The sequence below is a fragment of the Onychostruthus taczanowskii genome, unplaced genomic scaffold, assembly GCF_017590055.1.
Source record: "Onychostruthus taczanowskii isolate IOZ18803 unplaced genomic scaffold, ASM1759005v1 scaffold190, whole genome shotgun sequence".
In the NCBI taxonomy this organism is placed as follows: domain Eukaryota; kingdom Metazoa; phylum Chordata; class Aves; order Passeriformes; family Passeridae; genus Onychostruthus; species Onychostruthus taczanowskii.
In genome coordinates this window covers 90,927-110,926 of record NW_024499129.1, presented here as the reverse complement: position 1 = coordinate 110,926, position 20,000 = coordinate 90,927, and the positions used below count along the sequence as shown (strand labels likewise).

General features: G+C 40.5%; 1 protein-coding gene across 1 annotated transcript in view; it reads left to right on the top strand.

Annotated features, from left to right (window-relative positions):
* LOC121334698 (complexin-1) overlaps positions 1-20,000 on the top strand; it is a 104,412-nt gene that overhangs the window by 49,678 nt on the left and 34,734 nt on the right. Inside the window, exon 3 of the mRNA XM_041402062.1 lies at positions 16,810-16,985. Coding sequence (XP_041257996.1) covers positions 16,810-16,985 — 176 coding nt within the window. The remainder of the gene's footprint in view (positions 1-16,809; positions 16,986-20,000) is intronic.

The following is a 20,000-nucleotide window of genomic DNA, read 5'->3' as shown; positions in this document are numbered from 1 at the left end:
CATGTCAGCCTTGCTCCAGTGACCTTTGATTCCAGAGCAAGTTCTAAGTATACAAAAAAAATTAAATCTGAACAAGTCTCTTGGTAGCAAATGATGCATTCTGTCTGTCATCACTGTGGAAGCATGGGTTTACTGCATTGCTGACAGTGGAGTTCATACCAGTCTCTTCCAGTTGAAGTATGAGGGTCTGGGGTCTCTGTTTGGCAATGAAAGCTTTATATTTTGTCCTTGTGGTCCCTTGGGTCTCAAGGTTAGTTGACATGGATGGACATCCTACAAGGATGAGGGGGTTTTATGAGATGGTAATTCCACATCCTGCCATAGTAAGTAGGTATTAAAAATCCAGGGCTTTTTTTCTCTTGGCCTGGGGTAGGGAAGGACATCACTAGTATTGTACAGTGAACACTCTGGTTCTGGATCTGATGACTCTGTAGATAATCACAGATATGTTGAAATGCTCCGGTATTTCCCTGTTGTCTCTGGAAAGTCTTGGGTAGCCAGTGGGCTCCCAGCTGGCTGGGGATGCCTGGGCTGAGCAGCACTGCTGGCAAGAGCTTGTAAAGGAGCCTGTTAGAGGACCTGACTTGAATATGTCTCATCTGGGTTAATTTAACTACATCAGCTATAATTGTGAGCATACATCTAGAGCAGATACAGGAGAAACTCTGCAGCCACCAGAAATACTGTCCTGACATTCGATGACAGTTTTCTCTCCTCCTACCAACTGCTAATACTGCAGTGCTCAGAATCACAGCAAGGAGAGGTCAGTGTAATCAATGCATGTGTGTGTGGATTATTCCTGAGTCTAGAGGACAGGTGACAGAAACATCAAACAGGACCAAATTCGGCGCTGCAGAATTTTCTATTCAAGGTGAGCTATTGCCAAAGTCTCATGTTATCTTCCAGTTAGTCCATTCTTAAGTCTGAATGAGACTATTTGTGGTTCCATTTTGACAGTAATGACATATTAAGTCATATTTATATTCAATATAGTCCACAGAGGATATACTGTGAAAAAAATGCAAAAAGATAATTTGATAGTCATCTTTCCTGTAAATTAGAGACCCTGCTGTGATGCCTCCATAACACGATTAAGCTACTTGACAAACCACTGAATACTAAACATTTGCAAAACAATTGGTTTGGTAGTAGTTCAGATGTGAATCTGTGAATACAAAGGAGCAATGTGCCTGAATAGAATATCAATTTGCCACAAGACAGAAACTGCTTTTTAGCATGGTATGGGACACAGTCATTTTATACACCAAATCAATATCGTTGTCCTTTCTTCATGGCTCTGAGGGATTCTGCTGCCCCTACCTTAAAATGCTTAGAGAGAGCAGGATATAATCCCTCTTGATTGTGTTGGATTTGATGTTGAGTATTTACAACTATTTATGATACTTCCTGCCCTGCCTATACTGCAGTGTAGTATCAAGTTTTTGAGCTTCTCCCTCAGAGGCTCTTTCAAACTCTTGACTTTTCTGTTGCTCAGATAAGGCAGCAGGTGTGGCTGTGGCTTATAAAGAGAGCCTTGTGGAGGACTGTTTTTTACACTCCTGCTGTACATTCCATTCAGGAAAGAAGAGGGATAGAGTGTGCATGGAGAACAGGCTTAGTAGACTTAAAAAAATAGACAACATTTCTCAAAGGAAAAAGAAGTGCTTGCTTGAGCTATAGCTGTCTGAGCAGCCCTGACCATCATCTGGAATATTTCATTTGGAGCAAGGGAGAAGGTGATATTCATACAAGTGATGAATGCAGGGTGAATGCAGCTGTGTTGCTTACACAGTAAGCTTTCTCCATGTAAATCAAGGTGAATTGAAGAAGTCAGAGCAACAGTCAGAACAACTCTTCCCTTGTCCTTTTCACTAGATAGACATACATAAAAATATGTTTTGCTTTAGTACTGTACCATTATCTTTTCACTTATGTAATATTTCTCTGAGTTGAGGTTAATATAGAGCTGCGAACTCTTGAAATCTTGTTTTTGTCATCTTTTATCCTTAAATGAGGATGCGAAATCTCAAATTAGGCAACAGTTTAAAGTCTTTCATAGAAAAGTTTTCAAAAACCATTTTCTTGTGGTTCAAAAGTGTTTCATGCCCTTCAATTTTCTTTTGACTCTCCTGAAGTATAAAGTAAAAAGTACAGAAATTACATAAATTATTTTTCTTGCTCAATTATCTCCTGATCCCTTGAGCTTTTCTGAGTAATTCTATAGATTGAGGTAACTCCATACTATGCTGAAAAATGTGTGGATCAATAGCAGGCATGGCCTATATATTAAAAAGGGTGAAAGAAGGAGATACTGATGGAAGACTGAAAATAGAACAAGCACATCTTCTTCAGTCAAAGCTGCAAGGTGACTTACAGGAGGTCTTTGCTCCCTGAATGTTCATCAGCTCTGTGGGGCTTTTGTCAACCTGAAGCAAATTGCTATAAAATTCTGTAAGAAAATTTACCTAACTTCCTTTAGGAGCATTTGTATTGAGACCTGCATATTCAAAGTGGGTTGTGCAGTTCCCACTGTGATGGAGACTGAACAAAACACCAGGATATGAAAGAGGCACCAAGAGCAAAGCTGAAGTGCAGGCTTCAGTAACGCTAGATATCTGGAGTGGCCTTAGACTTGTCAACAAATGATAAAGCCTACCTGGGGAACTCTCACACAAATCTGTTTCCTCCCATGTAAAAAGAAAGAGCAGCCTTTGTTTCGAGGGTGGGACCCATAGGGGTCTTCAGGACTCACAAGCACAAAAGGAGTGGGAGAGAAGGCTTACCTACATGGAAGGAACTTGTGCAACAGAAAGATACATGCCTCAGTTTGGGAATAGATGTTTCTCTTTCCAGATATTTTAAGGAAATGACTTTCTTAGTCTGAGAGATGATTTTTCTGGGTGTCAGATTAGATTTACTGCTCACAGTCTATGAGGCCATTTTTCTGTTGAGGTGTTCAAAGGCCTGAGTTGCAAACTGCATAATGAGTTCCTTGAAAAACATTTGCAGGCCGTGAAAAAACTGTGAAGTCACCTTCACAGAGGGGAAGATAATGATGTGGAGTTCAGAGTTGTGTTAACCAACACTAAAGGCTAACCAGAGTGTGGTGTGCATGAAAAGAGACAATAGCCACAGATCAAATATGGGAGCTGTGTCTCCTGAGTCCAGAAATATAGGGATTTATGTTCTGACATGCTTTAGCTACATGCTTGTGAAGGCAACTTCTTTGTGGAAGTTTATGCAGAGCAAAGGTTTCATACTGAATCTGCATCTTGCCAGGACAAAGATTTTCAGGTTTGTAGGTGAGAAACAACCACCACATAATAACTGGACAATGACAGCTTTGAAAAGGACCTCACACGTCTTACCTAATTATCATACTGGAAGCATGAACAATAGTTCAGCAGACCTTTCCTGTAAGTTATTTCTCTTGTTTTATTTTTATCCTCTATTTTTAAAAAATGTGTTTTCAACTTTGCATTTGCATCTATAGTCTGTTAGAATATAAAACAATGTAATACGTTAATGACTGCCTTGCCACTGATTTTTCTTATAACTTTTTTTCAAATAAACCCCTAAATCTTAGACAGAAAGTGACTTGCGTTATTTTCTTCTCATGTCAGTTTTGGCATGCCAGATCTCTTGAAAGCTTTGAACTTACAAGGGACCAAGTACTCTAGCAGTGCTTCTTCTCCTATTTTTGGGTACTTCTGCTGGTTTTTGCAAATTTTTAAAAATAATCCATGAAATGGTATTAAAAAAGAATCCTCAATGATGTCATGTGATGTCAAATCTGTTAATAAGCCTGTGGTGGTTACAATGCAAATGATTTGAGAAGTCACATCTCTGAAGTGATTTTTGTTTTAATTAAGGGAAGGTAATGACTATTTGGATAGCTTTTGTTCTTAAAGTCCTGGAGGCACACTTAGACATGTAGTCTCTAATTATTTCTTATGGATAGATTGGTCTGTTCCATCAGTGCTGCATCCTAGATGGAGCTCCCACATAGAACTAAGAAATAACTCCCACATAGAACTAACTAAGAAATAATCCAAGCTGAAGAGAGAAGAGAGAGAGCTACTCTGGCTAGCAGATACAATGCTTGTGTGTGTGTGAGTGTGTATGTTATGTTTCTGTCTGTGGGTGTATGAAGAAACCACTGGGAGCAACCCAAATTTGAAGGGTTTTTCCTGGTCACAATGTGCCTGCAGTCACTGGTGTTGCTTCACTATGGAAGTTCCACAGCTTCTTATGGAAACCCTGTCTCCTCCACTCACAGCCTGCCTTACTGGCCCTCAGGCTTGAGAAAACATAACAGATCACTGGCAGAAATTATGTTAACACTTTTTCAAAGAAATCTTGATTGTATTCAGTAAGATGGGACTTACAAGCTCCTGACTTGAGCAAAGGCGCATTCCAAATAGTGTTTTTCTCTGGTATAGTATCATCCCCTGAAATCACTGTAGCTACCAAAAAGCACCACAGCACCAGTGTATTGCTACACTGCTGTTACCAAGTGTCCACATTTCTTGAAGTATATTAAGAAAATAAGTGAAGGTGAAGTAATTATTTCTAAGGAGTTCCTATCTTTCCTGTTACGTAAGTATTTTTACCAGCTAAGCTGATTAGAGCTGTTTAACCTTCTCTTGCTGTTGTGTAGAAATTCTCAATGACATCTCATCATAAGAACTCAACTGCATGGGAAAAGCTCATAAGGATTCTTGAAGATTTGACTGAATCTCTTTAGAACTTTCCTGTGTGAAGATGTTCTGTTTCAGTGATGGTTTAGCTTATGGCTCATCCCAGTGCCCTTATGCAGTGTCATTTCTTCCTGCCAATACATTAGTCTATTTCAAGGAGACAAGCCTTCTTAGAAAATCTTCAGGGGGCCAAGGGAATGGTTTTCAATCTCCCATCCAAGTCCCTGAGGAAGCAACTGAGGCAGCCATAATATCTTGCTAATGTGTCTGGTCTTCTGGTTTATTTTGTATTATTTAGTTAGTTTGTTTGATTTTGTGGTTTTCTTTTTTTTTTTTTTTTAATTTTAAAAAATGTTTTTTTGCTCTTAGTGCTACTTAAAACATCTGGCTTTGGTGCTAACATATTGTTTTAAGGCATCTGGTGAGAAATCACAGAATAGTTTGTTGGAAGGGACCTTTAAAAGGTCGTCTAGTCCACATCCTCCTCCACCCCTGGCCCATGTATAACATATCTAATCTGGAATTTGGAAGTCCATATAGGAGCAGCAGTTGCCCCTCCATGGCAAGAGGGATAGGTGACTTGCTTCCCACCAGAGAGAGGTGTCAAGGTGTCATGTCTTCTGACTTCCTTGATCTCACAGCTGTCTTCAGATAGGTTTGTGCTGCTTGCCAGCTGTGAAAAATTCTATGTATATGTACTAAACGTGTCACCAAATGTACTGTTATGGTGTTGGTTTAATCTCTGTTAGCCTTTCTTTAAAGCAACAGGAAGATTCCAGTCAGCAGGATATCTTACAGACTGATGTTTCTGGGCTGTCTGAATAGACTCATCATCCTTGTCAGTCAGAAACCGTGGAGAAGACCATCATTTTCCAAGGCAACAGGGAAGGTCTGGAATCTGTCACCAGGATGAATTTAGGAAATCTGTTAGAGCAGCAGAGATTTACACAGTTAGCAATTTTTATTTTTTTTTTTTATTCTGCTGTTCTTTCTGTGCTGACGTGAATAATTTCTCTGAAGCAGAAAAGCAGGACTGAAACAATCATAAATCACAGGCAAACACATATTGTGGCAAGCAGATCTGCTTTCAAGTTCCTTTTTTTTTTTGTGCTGGAGCTACAAGCTGCATGTGACTAATGCCAGAATGGTGCAGTGCAGGTGGGCTCCTGTGAACAAGATGCCTACATTCATTTCTCCATCAGTAGATATCAGGTGAGCAAGTTCAGAGGAGAATTCTCCTGCTGAGGTAGATGCTTTTCTTGGCCTGAAGAATCTCATCCCAAGATCTGTGACTAGCTGGAGTAGACCTCCATGAACTAGAAGGAGAACCTGTTCAGAGATCATTTGCAGCTACATCCTAGCTGGGTCATAGCGGTCAGGAGGACAAGACGAGCATTTGCCAGGGATTATTGATCAAAACCAGAGCAGGAGGCACTGCATTTATGTTATACAGGAAGCATTTCCTGCTTTATGGTTGTGGGGTTGCATGGAGTGTTCCCCTGAAAAAGGGACTGCACCCTTCCAGGTGTAGATCTGACTCAAAATTGCCTGCATCCAGTGGCTTTACAGTGTGAACAATGAAGATGAACAAAATTCCTGAGAAGAAGAAATGGGAGAACCTCCCAATTGTGCATGCAGCAGCTCTTGAGCAGAGGCAGTAACAGAAACTTACATTAGGTTAATTGCTGTAAATCTTCTTAATCTTAAAATGTCTCTTAATCCCTTACAAGTAATAAAAGGCATCACCTTGTGTTTTAGTGAAAAGATTTGTGTCGTAGTTCAAAAGAACAGTGCGTGGATTGCTATTTTTGTGTAATGCATCTGGAAATGTATTTATACAATGTGCCTGAAAACAAGGCAGAGTGTGTTTTAGCTAGGGTTGCACACACTTTGCAGCATAAGTAGGCTGTGGCCCTCCAGGTATCTTGGAGTAGCAATGACCACTCCAAAAGCAGAATCGGATTTGTACTCTTCAGCTGTCAGCTCAGTCTGGTACCCCAGAATCACTCCCCATTATGTCTGCATCATTTTCATTTTTCTCCCTGTGCAAGCTGCCTGTAGCCAGTGGGGGCACAGTGGTTGAATATTCTCTTTGTGCTTGGTACTGAAGACTGATGATAGCTTTTCTTTCCAGCTTTTTTGCATTTTCCTTTTGCTGCCTTGTAGCAGGATTTAACTGGCAGGAGGTGGGTGAAAGAAGTCTCAGGAACCTGCATGCTGTGAGTGTTGGACTCAGGAGCAGAGATACCTCCTCCAGGACCCTCTTTGCACAGCTGCAGGATCTTGAAGACTCACAACCTAGTGCTCTCCTGCAGCGGGCACAGGCAACAGTGTAGAATGGGGAAGGGAGAGTGCTCCATCACAGTGCCTGTTTATTAAAATATCTGTGTGAAGTATGTGTGAGAGAAAGCCTAAATTCTATATGTGGAGGGATCTGAGAGTGCATTGTGATGAGCTGCATTTGTCTGATGGTGTGCCCCCAGCCCAAGGCATTTTTTTGGGTCTGGCTGACCCAGACACATTGGCACTGCTAACACTGACCTTTGCATGTGCATCATCAGGCGTTTTCCTTGTATGACAAGCTTGTAGTTATGGGTGTGCTACTTAAACACACATCCACACTGAAGTAAAACCTTGTATAACAAAGCTGGAATATAAATTATGTTTTAAAATTCTATTCTTTGATCCAGTTGTCTGTTTTCATCTTCAACAGGACTTGCTTATTTGAACTCATGACATTTCCAGATAATCTGTTTCCAGTCAATGCAATTATTACGAAGTGACTGAAGCAGTAGCTTATCCTGATGGTCTGTGTTGTCTTAAAAGGCACTGGTAGAAGTTCTTCACCATGGTTTCAATTGCAGAATGATGCAGTCAGATGAAAATGAAACCCATGCAGAATGTGAAATGGGTTTACGAATGGAACTGAAACTAAGTTTCTTTCTTCTGCAAAGCCTTACTCTATCCAAGGCAGACATAGCTGATGACCTTCTCACAGCTTCTGTCTTTGCACATTTGTGTTGTATGTTTGTATCAATAATCTCATAATGTACCACCATCTTGTAGTTCTCAGCACAAAATGGTGTCATCTTCCAATATTTATGGTTATTTGGCGTACACTCATGTATCAGAAAATAATTGTTCATTCTGCCTGGTAGACTTCATGTCAGGTCACAGAGCAGAAGGAGAATGAAAGAGTCCATCAGAGAATATTAGAAGGATATATTTCAGCTAGGGAGTCTGTGTTTTTTTTGTTTTGGTAGGTTTTTTGTTTGTTTGTTTGTTTGTGTTTTTTTTTCGGGGGGGGGGGGTTTGGGGGGGGGGGTTTTTTTTGGTCTGGGGTTTTTTTTCATCAGAAGAGTTTCACAAGCTAATGAATGAACTGAAGTGAATATCTTACTCCTCAGAGATATTAACTATACTGAATCAAAAGTGCATGGCACAGTATGAGATAAGAACAATACTAACTCTGATGCATATAAATCAGATACAACTGACAGGACATCAAGAGTGTTTGGCATCTTTCAGAAGCTGATTATAAAATGCAGTACCTGTTTCAGCCTGGAAAAACACACCTATATGATTATATTCAAAACCAGATATGTATTAGCCCAGTGATGGTTTCTCTGTCGTGAAATGTAAATTGTGGTTGGCAGTTAAAAACCTCAATAACAAATGACAAACAAAGTGCTAGGTCCTGCTGTTCAGTCACAACAACCCGAAGCAGTGCTACAGGCTGAGGCAGCTGGAAAGCTGCCCAGCAGAGAATGACCTGGGGCTGCTGGTTGACAGCAGCTGAATATGAGCCAGGAGTGTGCCCAGGTGGCCGAGAAGGCCAGCAGCACCTGGCCTGTGTCAGCAGTAGTGTGGCCAGCGGGACCAGGGCAGGGATGGTTCCCCTGTACTCATCGCTGGTGAGGCCACACCTTGAGTTCTGTGTCCAGTTCTGGGCCCATCATGACAGGAAGGACATTGAGGGGCTGGAGCATGTCCAGAGAATGGCAAGGGAGGTGGTGAAGGATCTGGAGTACAAGTGCTATGAGAAGCAGCTGAGGAAGCTGGGAGTGTTTAGCCTGGAGAAATGGAGACCATGGGTGACGTTATAACTGTCTACAACTGCCTGAAAGGAGGTTTTAGCCCCTTGGGTGTTGGTCTCTTCTCCCAGGTAGCAAGGGACAAGACAAGAGGAAATGGCCTCAAGTTGTTCCAGTGGAGGTTTAGCTTGGATATGTGGAAAAATTTTACCAGCAGATGGGTTTTCAAACATTGGAACAGACTGTAACAGTGAAGTGGTAGAGTCAGCATCCCTGGAGGCACTTAAAATACATGTAGACATGGCACTTAGGGACATGATTGGTGGTGGACTTCACAGTGTTAAGTTAGTAGTTGGAGTTGATGATCTTAAAGGTCTTTTCCAACATACATGATCCTATGATTCCATGAAAAATAAGAGAGCTCCAAAGGTCTAGGATGTTGGACTACAGGTCTAATATCAGATGAAATGAATGTCACCTGAAAATGATGTCTCCACATAAATTTCATGGGGAAGTTTATTGTTTTAGTTGGAGTTGTATTAAAAGAACATGACACCAGTGCAAAGAAATAAATAATATACTAAGTGAAGAATTCACTTACAAATATGAATTGCTAATTGTAAGCTAGAAGGAGACAATAGGAAAGGGATTTGTTGATTTGTTGCACAAATATGCAGGTACTGGAGATTTATGTTGGTTTTTGTGCAAGTACTATACTGTCCTGTGTAGCTAGAGAGTAGCTGTCACTGTGCAGAGATGGAGATTGCAGAGATAAAAATGTGGTGACTAAGATTTTCGCTAAGAAATTATTTTAATGAGGCTGACAGGGTCTTGCTATAAAAATGTACTTTCTATTATCCACCAAAGAAGACTATTCAGCAGCTTATGAGGTAAGAAAAACCTTTTTCTGTTAAAGTGGCTGTCTACCTCCTTCATTTTTGTCTTCAATATCCGTCTACAGAGTGAAATATAGTTCTTGCATGTGATACAACCTATATATAATAGTATAGGCCTATGTATACAATCTATATATAATAACATAGGCCTCAAATAATGTGGAAAAAAATCTAGAAAATTCAAAGTGCCTCCATTTGGCTTTGTACCAAGCTGCCAAAGGTCCCTTCAACATCAGGCTTTAAAGTCTACCTTGGTAGACTTTTTTCCTGCAAGGGAAATGACACATTACCATAGTGGTGGTGTTTCAAAATAGTTGGTGTTCTAAATACCTCTAAATATACTTAAATATCTCATGTACCTGTAGAGAGAATTTGCTCAGTTTACCAGTTTGTTTCCCTGAAAGAAAAACAGTTTTGTATGGCAATACATTTTGTCTGGGTTGGATACGGAGGGAGAGATAAAGATTGAAGTGAAATTCCAGAGACAGAGAAAATTGAATCTGGGGAAGGCGAATGGTTGAAGTAAAGGTCCCAGGAGCTGTCCATTTTTCAGTAGTGTTAATTTATAAACAAAGTGAACTGAAGCCTTGAGTGCTCCTCTTCTACTCCTTCCTCTTACCCATTTGTGTTCTGGCACTACATAACTTGCACAGGACACATGATCCATGGCTCTTTTGTCCTGACACATCTAAATAAACCTTTTGTAATCCTCCTAGTGTTTTTCCCATGATATCACAGAAAAGGTAATGCTGAAGAAGATAGGCTTCTCACTGACCTAGAAATAAGCATCAGCTCATAGGTTGTCCCAGGAACCACGAATGCATATAAATGCATCCTATCTGAGTTGTGTTAAGATTTGTGATGAGTGGATCAGGAAAAATAAGCAGAGAGAGATATCTCTGTCTACTCTGAGCTTTGAATGTCATTGAGAATTTCTTAATTTAATAAAATGTTAACGGTCCTTATCAGAGATCCCCACATTACCAAAAAGACCAGAAAACAGTATTTGTCACCCTGATTTTGTAAGACTTTGTTAAGCCTTCTGATGTTTGCATTCTTTCAACAAACTTTCTCACACACAGTTCTGTAAATAACCTATGTTTTGCATTCTTTCATGGAGGTGGAGAGAATTTATGGACCCTTGGTCTGTCCAGTGGCATTGGAGAGGTGGCACTGTCACCCTCCAATCCACTGTCACCTTTGGAAAACTATAAATGTTGGAGTCAGAAAATAAAGTCTCTCTTCTTCTTCCTTTTTGTTCCCCTCGAGAGCAGCAGTGTCTGTGTCATCATTTCGTGCCGTATCACAACAAGTATTCTCCAAGATACTATGATTTCTCAAATGAGCTCCTCAGCTGAACTTGACATCAGTTCTTTGTTTATGAAAGGAATCATGAATCCATTTAGTTAGGTGTATTAGTTTTAGTTAATTGATAAATTGTGATGGTTTCTTTAGAGCTGTTCAGTATTAATATTTAAACATGGTTTTTTTGTTCATGGAAGTACCACTTTTGAATGTTACACAATACCTTCCTGAAGGGCTGCTTCACTTTTATTGAAATTGTAGCAGAAGGAAGTCAGATGTTTTGGTTGTTTTTTCCAGACACAAGCTTTATATCATAGCCTTGATGATCTTCACTGATAGCAGTAAAACGTACTTAGTTCTGATTCTGAAGTGATTCTGCAAAAATAAGTGACTCTTTCCTGCTCCAGAAGAGTACTCTGTGATTAGTTCCTTATGTTTGGATGAAGTGATAAAGAGACATGCTGTGATTTCGAGACTCTGAGGAATCTGTTGTCCTGTCTGTTCAATCTAAATATGGCTCAGCCACAAAAAGTACTTCCAAAAAAGAATCTTGTAAAATTCCCTCAGCACATGCCTGTTTCAGGTAAATCTCTTGCTGTTTCCTGTGAAACCTGTGTTTGAGAGGGATAATTTTGCACCCTTCTCTGATCTAAGCATACACACGTGCACATTTTGAGAGACAGGTTTGGGTACTACTTGTCTACAATATGAAATTAGATTTTTGCAAAGGAAAAGCTTTTGATTTCACATAATTATCTTACCTGAAACAATGCTGTATGCAAATTTTCATCATTCTTTAATTGATTAAGGAGGTCTAAGATGTTCCTATTTCTCTGGAAGTCATTCTTAGTAATCCTAATCCTGTAGCTTTCCCAGCACACAGCTTTGCCTGCCATATTTAGGACTTTTTTTTTTTTTTTTTTTTTGATCAAGGAGCAAATTCAACACCACTCTTGCAAGCTGATTTGTGAGTTTACGTTTTCTTCATGAATGCTGCATTGATGTCAGTCAGCTATTGAGGGGTTAGCTCCTGGTTGGTGGTGCTTCTGTAACAGAGGTCTAGCAGTTAAGAATTTACTTTTCTTCAGATACAGGATATGTTTGGGCATGTACTCTTCACCATTTTCCTTGCAAAATTAACTTCAGTCACTTTCAGATGTAATTCAAAATACTTACTTATCAGGTCTCACAGAGTCACTCACTGAAGTTGTTGCTCATCTACAAGGGTTGTCTAGTCCAACCTCATCCTTAGACAGGGTTACCTACAGCAGGTAGCTCAAGGCTGTGGCTCATGAATTTTTAAATATCTCCACAGATGGAGACTCCACAGTGACTTTCTGCAACTAAATTTATTTTTTTCTAATATTTAAATTGTATTCCCTATACATAAGTTTGTACACATTATCTCTTTTCCTGTCACTGGGTACCTGTCTGTCACCCTCATATTCATTCTGTTTCATTGGGTGTTTACACATACTACTGGAACCCCTTGAACCTTCTCTTCTCCAGGCTAAGCAGTTCCTGCTCTCTTGGGCTCTTCTTATGTCAAAGATCCTTGAGCATCCTAAATGTCTTCATGGCTGTCTCACTTCTTTGCTGTCTCATTCCAGCAGCTCCATCTCTCTTTTGTGTCTTGAAGCCCAGAACTGGGTGGATCACTCCAAATTTAGTCACAACAGGGCTGAGTAGATGGGAAGGATCTTTAACCTTTTGTCAACAGTGCTCCTAATGCAGCCCAGAAGACAGCCTTCTCTGCTTCAGAGGTCATGGTCAGCTTGTTGTCCACCATGACACCAAAACCTTCACTATAAAACTGCTTTCCAGACAGATGATTTGCTATTTTGCTGGGGAATGTCTCCCACAGGTACCTGAACAGCCATATTACTCTTTTTCAGGTGCTTAAGGATGATTTAACCCAGCAAAGCTCACACTAATCTGTATGTCATATTTTAACCTGAACCAGCACCAGGCACCATGCAACTGTTCACTCACCTCCCCACCAGCTAGAAAACTTGTTGGTTTGAGATAAAGGCAACAAGGAAAGCAAAAGCCATACATGCAAGTAATGCAAAACAAGCAATTAATTCACTGGTTCCCATGAGCAGGCAGGTGTTTTGCATTTCCAGGACAGCAGGGCACTCTCATGCCTCACAGCGACTTGGGAAGACAAACATCACTCAGATGTTCTCTCCTCCCTCCTTCTTGCACCCAACTTTAAATACTGTTCTGGAACATCCCTTTGGTCAGTTTTAGTGACCTGTCATGCCCATGTCCCCTCCCAATTTTTCATTCACCCCCAGCTTCCTCACCAGCGTGGCAGTACAAAAAGCAGAAAAGGCCTCGTCTCTGTATAAGCCCTGCTCGGCAGTAACAAAAATGTCTCTTTCATAACTGTATTCAGCACAAATCCAAAGTGCAACCCATAAGTAGGTCTCTCTGAAGAAAATTAACTCTACCTTGGCCAAAACCAGCACATCATAGCTGAGTGCACCCATAGTATTTGGCTTAACACCTGACTGTTTAGCTATTCAGCCTGTATGGACTAAGGGAATTGCTATTACTTTGAAATAACTGCCATGCCACTTGTTTTCACACCACTTCTGGGATTTTTTTTTCATGAAAAGTTTTTTTGTTCTTTGAGGGCAGGGCCCTGTTCGTAACCAGAAAGGTGACAGTTGGCAAATGTTGTCCTGGAGTTTTAGCTGTTTCTGTTTCCTTTCTGTAGCCTTGCCTAAAGATGTTAGAAATAGATTGAAACTCTATACTGATTAATGAATAGTGTGTCAGTCTCTGACTTCTCTTTGTGTCAAGCTATATGTCATGAGTATTTCATGAGTGTGAAAGGCAAAAAGACAAAATAAAGACAAAACCCCCAGGTTTATCATACAAATAGATTAAGTATGTCCATCCTCTGTTTCCTTGGAAGCTTCAAAACTGGCTTAAGGACAGAACAACTACTCCTTCCTTTTGCTTGTGGCCATAACTGATGACCTCAGTTGCACATAGATGAATTCTCTGGAGTCCTTCCTGGTGAACTTATAAAACCATAAGCTCTTATCCAGGGAATGTTAACAACAACATGCTTAGGATGAAGAACAAAGGAGATGGGGAAAAAGCTTTTCTAAAAGTAACATAAGAGTCCTTAGTTAAAATTTTGGTTCTCATAACATATTTCCTTCCAATTAGTTAACAGTGATTGTGGTTCTCATAATACATTTTATTCCAGTTAGTTAACAGTGATACCACAGTGCAGCATTTTGAATACTTAGAAGATGACTTTGAAATCAGAGGTGAATTAAGAGAATCTATGAGGATCCTGATCCATTCTTGTTCTTCTTAGTGTCCTGTATGCTGAATAATTGCAGAACAAAATTCCTTATGTATTTAAAAGCTTGGTCCTGCCTAAAAAATAAAATAAAATTATGCAATTTTATCACTTCTTATGTGATGAGCTGAGCTGACATTGTAGCTTAATGATAGCCTAGAAGTAGTGCTTAGAATGGAAAAAAATATCTCTGTTGCTGAATTCTGTTTCCTAAGTAACTGGAGTATTATGCTGTCTGGTTAGCTCTAACTGGAGAGAAGCTACAAAGGGATAAACTTGATAGATTATTGGACCCAAACCAGTTTGATAATCAGTGGAGAAATCTTTTGAGGGGGACCCAGAAGTTAAAGGTGTTAGTGAGATTTGTGATCACTGGTGTTTGCACAAAAAGGCTGCTTAGAGAGATTCCTGCAGTAGGTATATGTGACACAACTAAGCTGTATTTCCTTTTTGCTTGCTGTGAAGTTTTAGCTTACTTGCAATTTCAGTTAGCCTTCCTTGCACTACAGGAAAGAAATTGCCAGATGGTCTGGTAAATTTTCCATCAATATGCAGGAGTTTCTGTGTTACTCTGATCCTGCAATGAAGGATGCAAAATGGTGGTAGAGGAAGGCTGACAGTAGACAGGGACGATGAGTATTCCAGGTGGGGTTTATCTGGGGTCCTTAGGTGTCTTTTTTTTTTTTAAGCCACAGATTTCCTAGCAATGGAAGCGTCAAGAGGTTTGTGGTTAGGCAGCTGAATACAGACATTCATGTTTACTGTTGTTATTTCTGACCTGGCAAAAAAATCCCCAACACTGTGTATTACAACCAGATCTTGTAAGGCTTAAAATTACCTGTTTCTCCATGCTTCTCTGTGGGAGATGTAAAGGTGACATTTCTCTGTCACATTTTGGAGGATTGGAGGCTTGTTTTTGATTCAGGGTTGCTTTCAGCTTAGGGTTATGGGAAAACATTTAACCTGGAAAAGAAGTGTGGAGAAAAAAGGGACCTGCTTACCTCTTTACAAATTCCTTGATGGTTATTAGAAGCAATAGTTGATCTGATAAGTGCCATCACTATGGCAATTCATGAGGAATCATTGTGACAGGTTGCAGATGTTTCTTTCCTTAAGGATTAAAGTTTCACAATCACTATCCCAGGAACTGATGTGGAAAGCAAGAACAATCACAGTCCTCTAGCAGTGTTGACACACGAACAGTAATTTATAAAGGGTTGTGAAAACCTCTTTCCTTCATTTAGACTTTGATGAAACCAACAATTAATTGGCAGGTCTTTGATACTGTCTCCTTCCAGCCCAAGCTTTTGTAAAGGCCAGAAATCTTTGCTTTATGGAAAACAAGAGATGTTGAATATGTGTAGTTGGGACTATATGTAAGAACAAGGCTGTCTCAGATTAAATCAGTTAAATCTCAGCCAGTGACGAGCGAATATGGAGGTGTCCTGACTCAGCATCTAAGGACCTGCAGTGTTTTTCCAGGATGAAGGAACCTCTTTTAGTAAAAGATGCAGAGGGTTTTCCTGCTGCAGACAAGGTCCAACACTGCTTCCAAAGGATATGTGTCTTCTCTACATCCATGTAACCAGGCTTGATCCTACTGCTGCCCTGCAGTGCCCTGAAGATGTTGCATCACAGTACATGCTCTTCCCCTTTCCTCAGTCACTGTTTTTCTTCCTGGCTGGATGATTGACCGTCATTTGCTAATAAAATGTCTCTGAAACACAGGATAAATTTGTTTATGCAGCACTTTGGGGATAAAAGGGCATGCAGGAAACCTTCTCCTCATTTGCATGGTTGTGCAAGGGCTTTGCACAACAATAAAAAACTGCCTCAGGAGCACACAGGGAATGAAAATTTGGGAACAATGTGTATTCAGCAGTGAAACAAGACAAAGCCGTGATCTCACCTAGGTACTAAGCATTAGAGGTGGTGTTGTCCCAGAACTGATGAGAGACATGAAGAGATGCTGCTTCTTTCTGATCCACGGTAGGAGCCTAGAATTCATCAGCTCCAACTGTTTGATAATGCCATGTGGTCCTACCTGTCATAGGATGTGTAATTTCTGACAACAGTTAAGAGTGTAATTACTCATACCTGCAATCAAGATTTCAAATTCCTTTCCCAGCCCTGATGTCATTTTGTTCTGGATTTATTACCTACCTATTACATTAAAGACCCTTCAAAATCAATCTTCAGTCACTTGGCTGAGCTGATAAAGTGAAAACATAGTGTGGATGGCAGCTTGTCCTTTTCAGGACTGCAAACAAACTGTGCTGCCATCATGCAAATCTACAAATTTGGTCTCTTCCTTTTGCTGCTGTGCTTCTCCTGCTGGTGCCAGGTAACTTACCTGATCAGGTTAAGTGCTTTGCCCACCTCCTTCCCGGGGGGAGAGTGTGCTGCCTCCCCAGTGAAAGGAGAAACCTTTCCAGATGCAGAGGGAATGACAGATGGCTCTGAGTGTGGGGAAGGAGAGAGTTGTCATCTGGGAGGGGGGTGTCTCACCACATTCTGGCAGGGCTGATTTTCTCTTGTGCTTTCTCTAGGGGCTACCAAAGACATGGGAAAGATGCTGGGTGGGGATGAGGAGAAAGACCCAGATGCCGCTAAGAAAGAAGAGGAACGACAGGAAGCCCTTCGGCAACAAGAGGAAGAGAGGAAAGCCAAATATGCCAAGATGGAGGCTGAAAGAGAAGTTATGAGACAAGGGATTCGGGACAAGGTAGGTAACTGGCTTTCAATACACACTGGTCAACTTGTAATTCCCAGTGAAGAGCACCTGTTTTCAGCTGATTTGTGACTAGTTCCCTTCCCTAGGCATCTGGATAGAACCAGGTAACTACTCTGCCACACTGAACTTTCTAATTTTGTGCACTCTTCCTCAAGCCTGTTCCTGTTTAAATACACCTCCCTGAGAGCAAAGCCCTGCAAAGCTGAAATAGAGAGTGAGGGTGAGGAGAGAAACCCACCTATTTTTCTCATCATCTATTAAGCACTCACAATATATGAAGTATTAGATGGTTCCTTGACCATTTGAGGATGCTTTCCAAGCTTGCATTTGCGGTTTGTGAGAAGAGTCATAATTCGGTGAGTTTCTGACAGTGAGTTTCTGTCACAGGTATCTTCTGTATTGATTCCAAAGCTTTATTGTGTTGACCAGTGATATGGGACAAATCTACTCTACTGTTTATATTTAGGCTTCTACCACTCACATGGGATTCATCTGAAAGAAAGTTTTTAAACATTAACTGTTAGGGATTGATGTGTGGAGGGAGAAGACAGTTTTGATGCCTCACCCTCAGGGCCAGGTCAAAGATGTCTCTTTAGAATAACACATTTGTAAGAAGATCTCGTGGTATTCAGATATCTTGGAAAGAAATGTGGGCAATGGTTGGACAAGGAGTTTCTAATGATGAAGGCCTGTCAGGTGACTTTCATCATGTGCAAAAGAAAATACCTGTAGATTAAACAAGAAAATCTTGCTTAATATAAGAGGTGTTGTCCTGTGCAGTTCCTACCTCTGTGCTCTAAGAACATGTCTCAGAACAGACATAAGCAAAACGATATGTGCATTGGGCCAAACTTCTGACCCAGTTCTTACGATTCATGATGGAAGCATGAATGAGAGTAAATTTCTCTGGAGGCACAGTGCAGCTTGCAAAGAGTTACTGCAAATTGTTCTGCAAATAAAGAAATTTGAAATTATGCTTCTAAGAAAAGAAAGGACTTAAAGGGAATTGTCTACCTTTGACACTGCCAGAGAAAGGTAACCATATGACCATTTAAAAGAGGCTACTGGTTAACAGAAATGCAGAACCTCTACCTGGTCAAAAATTGTTTTATAATCATGGAATCATAGAATTGACAAATGGTTTGGGTTGGAAGGACCTTAAAGATCATCTAGTTCCAACCCCTCTACCATGGGTAAGGACATTTTTCACTAGATCAGTCTGCTCAGAGCCCCATCCCACTTGGCCTTTAAGACTTCCAGGGATGGGGCAGCCACAGCTTCTCTGGCAACCTATTCCACATCTGAGGAAAGAGTTTCTTCCTGATATCTAATCTAAACCCATCCTCTTCTAATTTAAAAACCTTTCCCTCGTCCTGTCACTGTGTTCTTCTCTCTCATTTTTATAAGCCCAGTCAAGGTGTGGAAGTTTGCTATGAAGTCTCCCCGGAGCCCTCCCAGGCTGAACAACCCCAGCAATAATGTATTTAATGAATGTATATCTAGAGAATATCAATGTGTGCATAATATGTTGAATGTGTGTTTACAATAGAACTGTTTCTAAGCAATGACAGAAGTCACGAGGGAAAAGAAAAAGAGTAGTAAATTTCTCAGTTGTAGGAAAATGAGCTAATACCCAGTTTTCACTGGTGACTGTCTCTTCTGGACCACTGAATTGTTCTCAGATGTAGATAGGGGTTGCCTTTTTCTTGCTGTTGGGAAAACTGCTGTAAAAGCATTGAAAAAAGTCTGAGATGTTCTGTGTTACCATTTCAAGGTGATGTGATTCATGAGTAGGATGCATACATGCATGTGATCCTGGCAACTGTCTGGACTTTGCTGAGCTGGCTGAGCACTGAGTGGCAAAATCTCTTAGAAATGCACTGAATCCTTGAAAATTTGTAAAGGAGTTAGCTCTGAAGAAAAGGAGAACAGGAATACTTGGAGGAACATTATTTGACCTCAGTCAAGGCTCTGGACTGGTGTGGTGGAGTACCTTTGAGATTAATATCAGGAAGTCCTGCTTTGGGCAGGGCATCTGGATTGTGAACTCTTTTTCCTGTGGTTTTCTTTTTCTTGGGAATAATCCCAAGTAGGATGCATTTGAAAGATGAAGGTGTTTTCTGCAGAATCAGAAAAAAAATGGATAAATCTGTAGAAAGAAGCTGTATCTCTTCCTCTTTCTCTTCCTCTTCTCACCTTGTCCTGACAAAGAGATGGATTTGATGATATACAAGACTGTCTTCTAGTGTGATGATTAGTTGTTGGAAATATGAAACAAATGTTGAAAGAATTCAAAAAGAGCTGGATTATTTCCTTCATTACTTGATTATTTAGCAGTTGCTTTCATGTCTTCTCTAACTCCAGTAAAAGCAAAAATGCAGAAAAGAAGAAAACTGAAACACGTCTGCTATGTATACAAGTACAAGTTGCTGTTAGCAGGTATGAATAAAATCGAAGACATTTTAAGTTAGAGAGCTCTGTTATGATATTTGCTCATTTCTCGTGTGAGAGAGTGAAAAATGAGCAATTAGTTCGAGCGACTGAATAGGAACAGATTATTTATGCAGAATAAAAGTTTGAAAGTGTGTGTCATAGGCTATGAACCCACAGTCACAAATATTCCTTAGTGCAGCTGCAGGATGTTAGGGAGGCAAACCAGGGAATCACAGCTTCACCAGTGGGTTCATATGGCTCTAGGTGAGGCTGGCAGAAAGGATGGACTCATCATGTTTGTTGTTTTTGTCTTTTCGCCTTGGCTTTCCAACAGGTGTTATGAAAGCACTCTCTTGTTTAGGGCTTCAGGAAATGTGGGAGCTGTGGTAGAGCTTAAAAGGAAGGATGACAGATATCACAGATACATTCCAGCCTGTGTTAACTTTTAAATCCAGTCTGTTAAATTAAGACATGTATGCCCTCAACCTGGCATGGCAGCTGAGTATAGAAATCACTTAGGGAGAAGGTAGTATGAATTACACAGAAATTACTTGTTTGGGTTCCTTGCCCCCC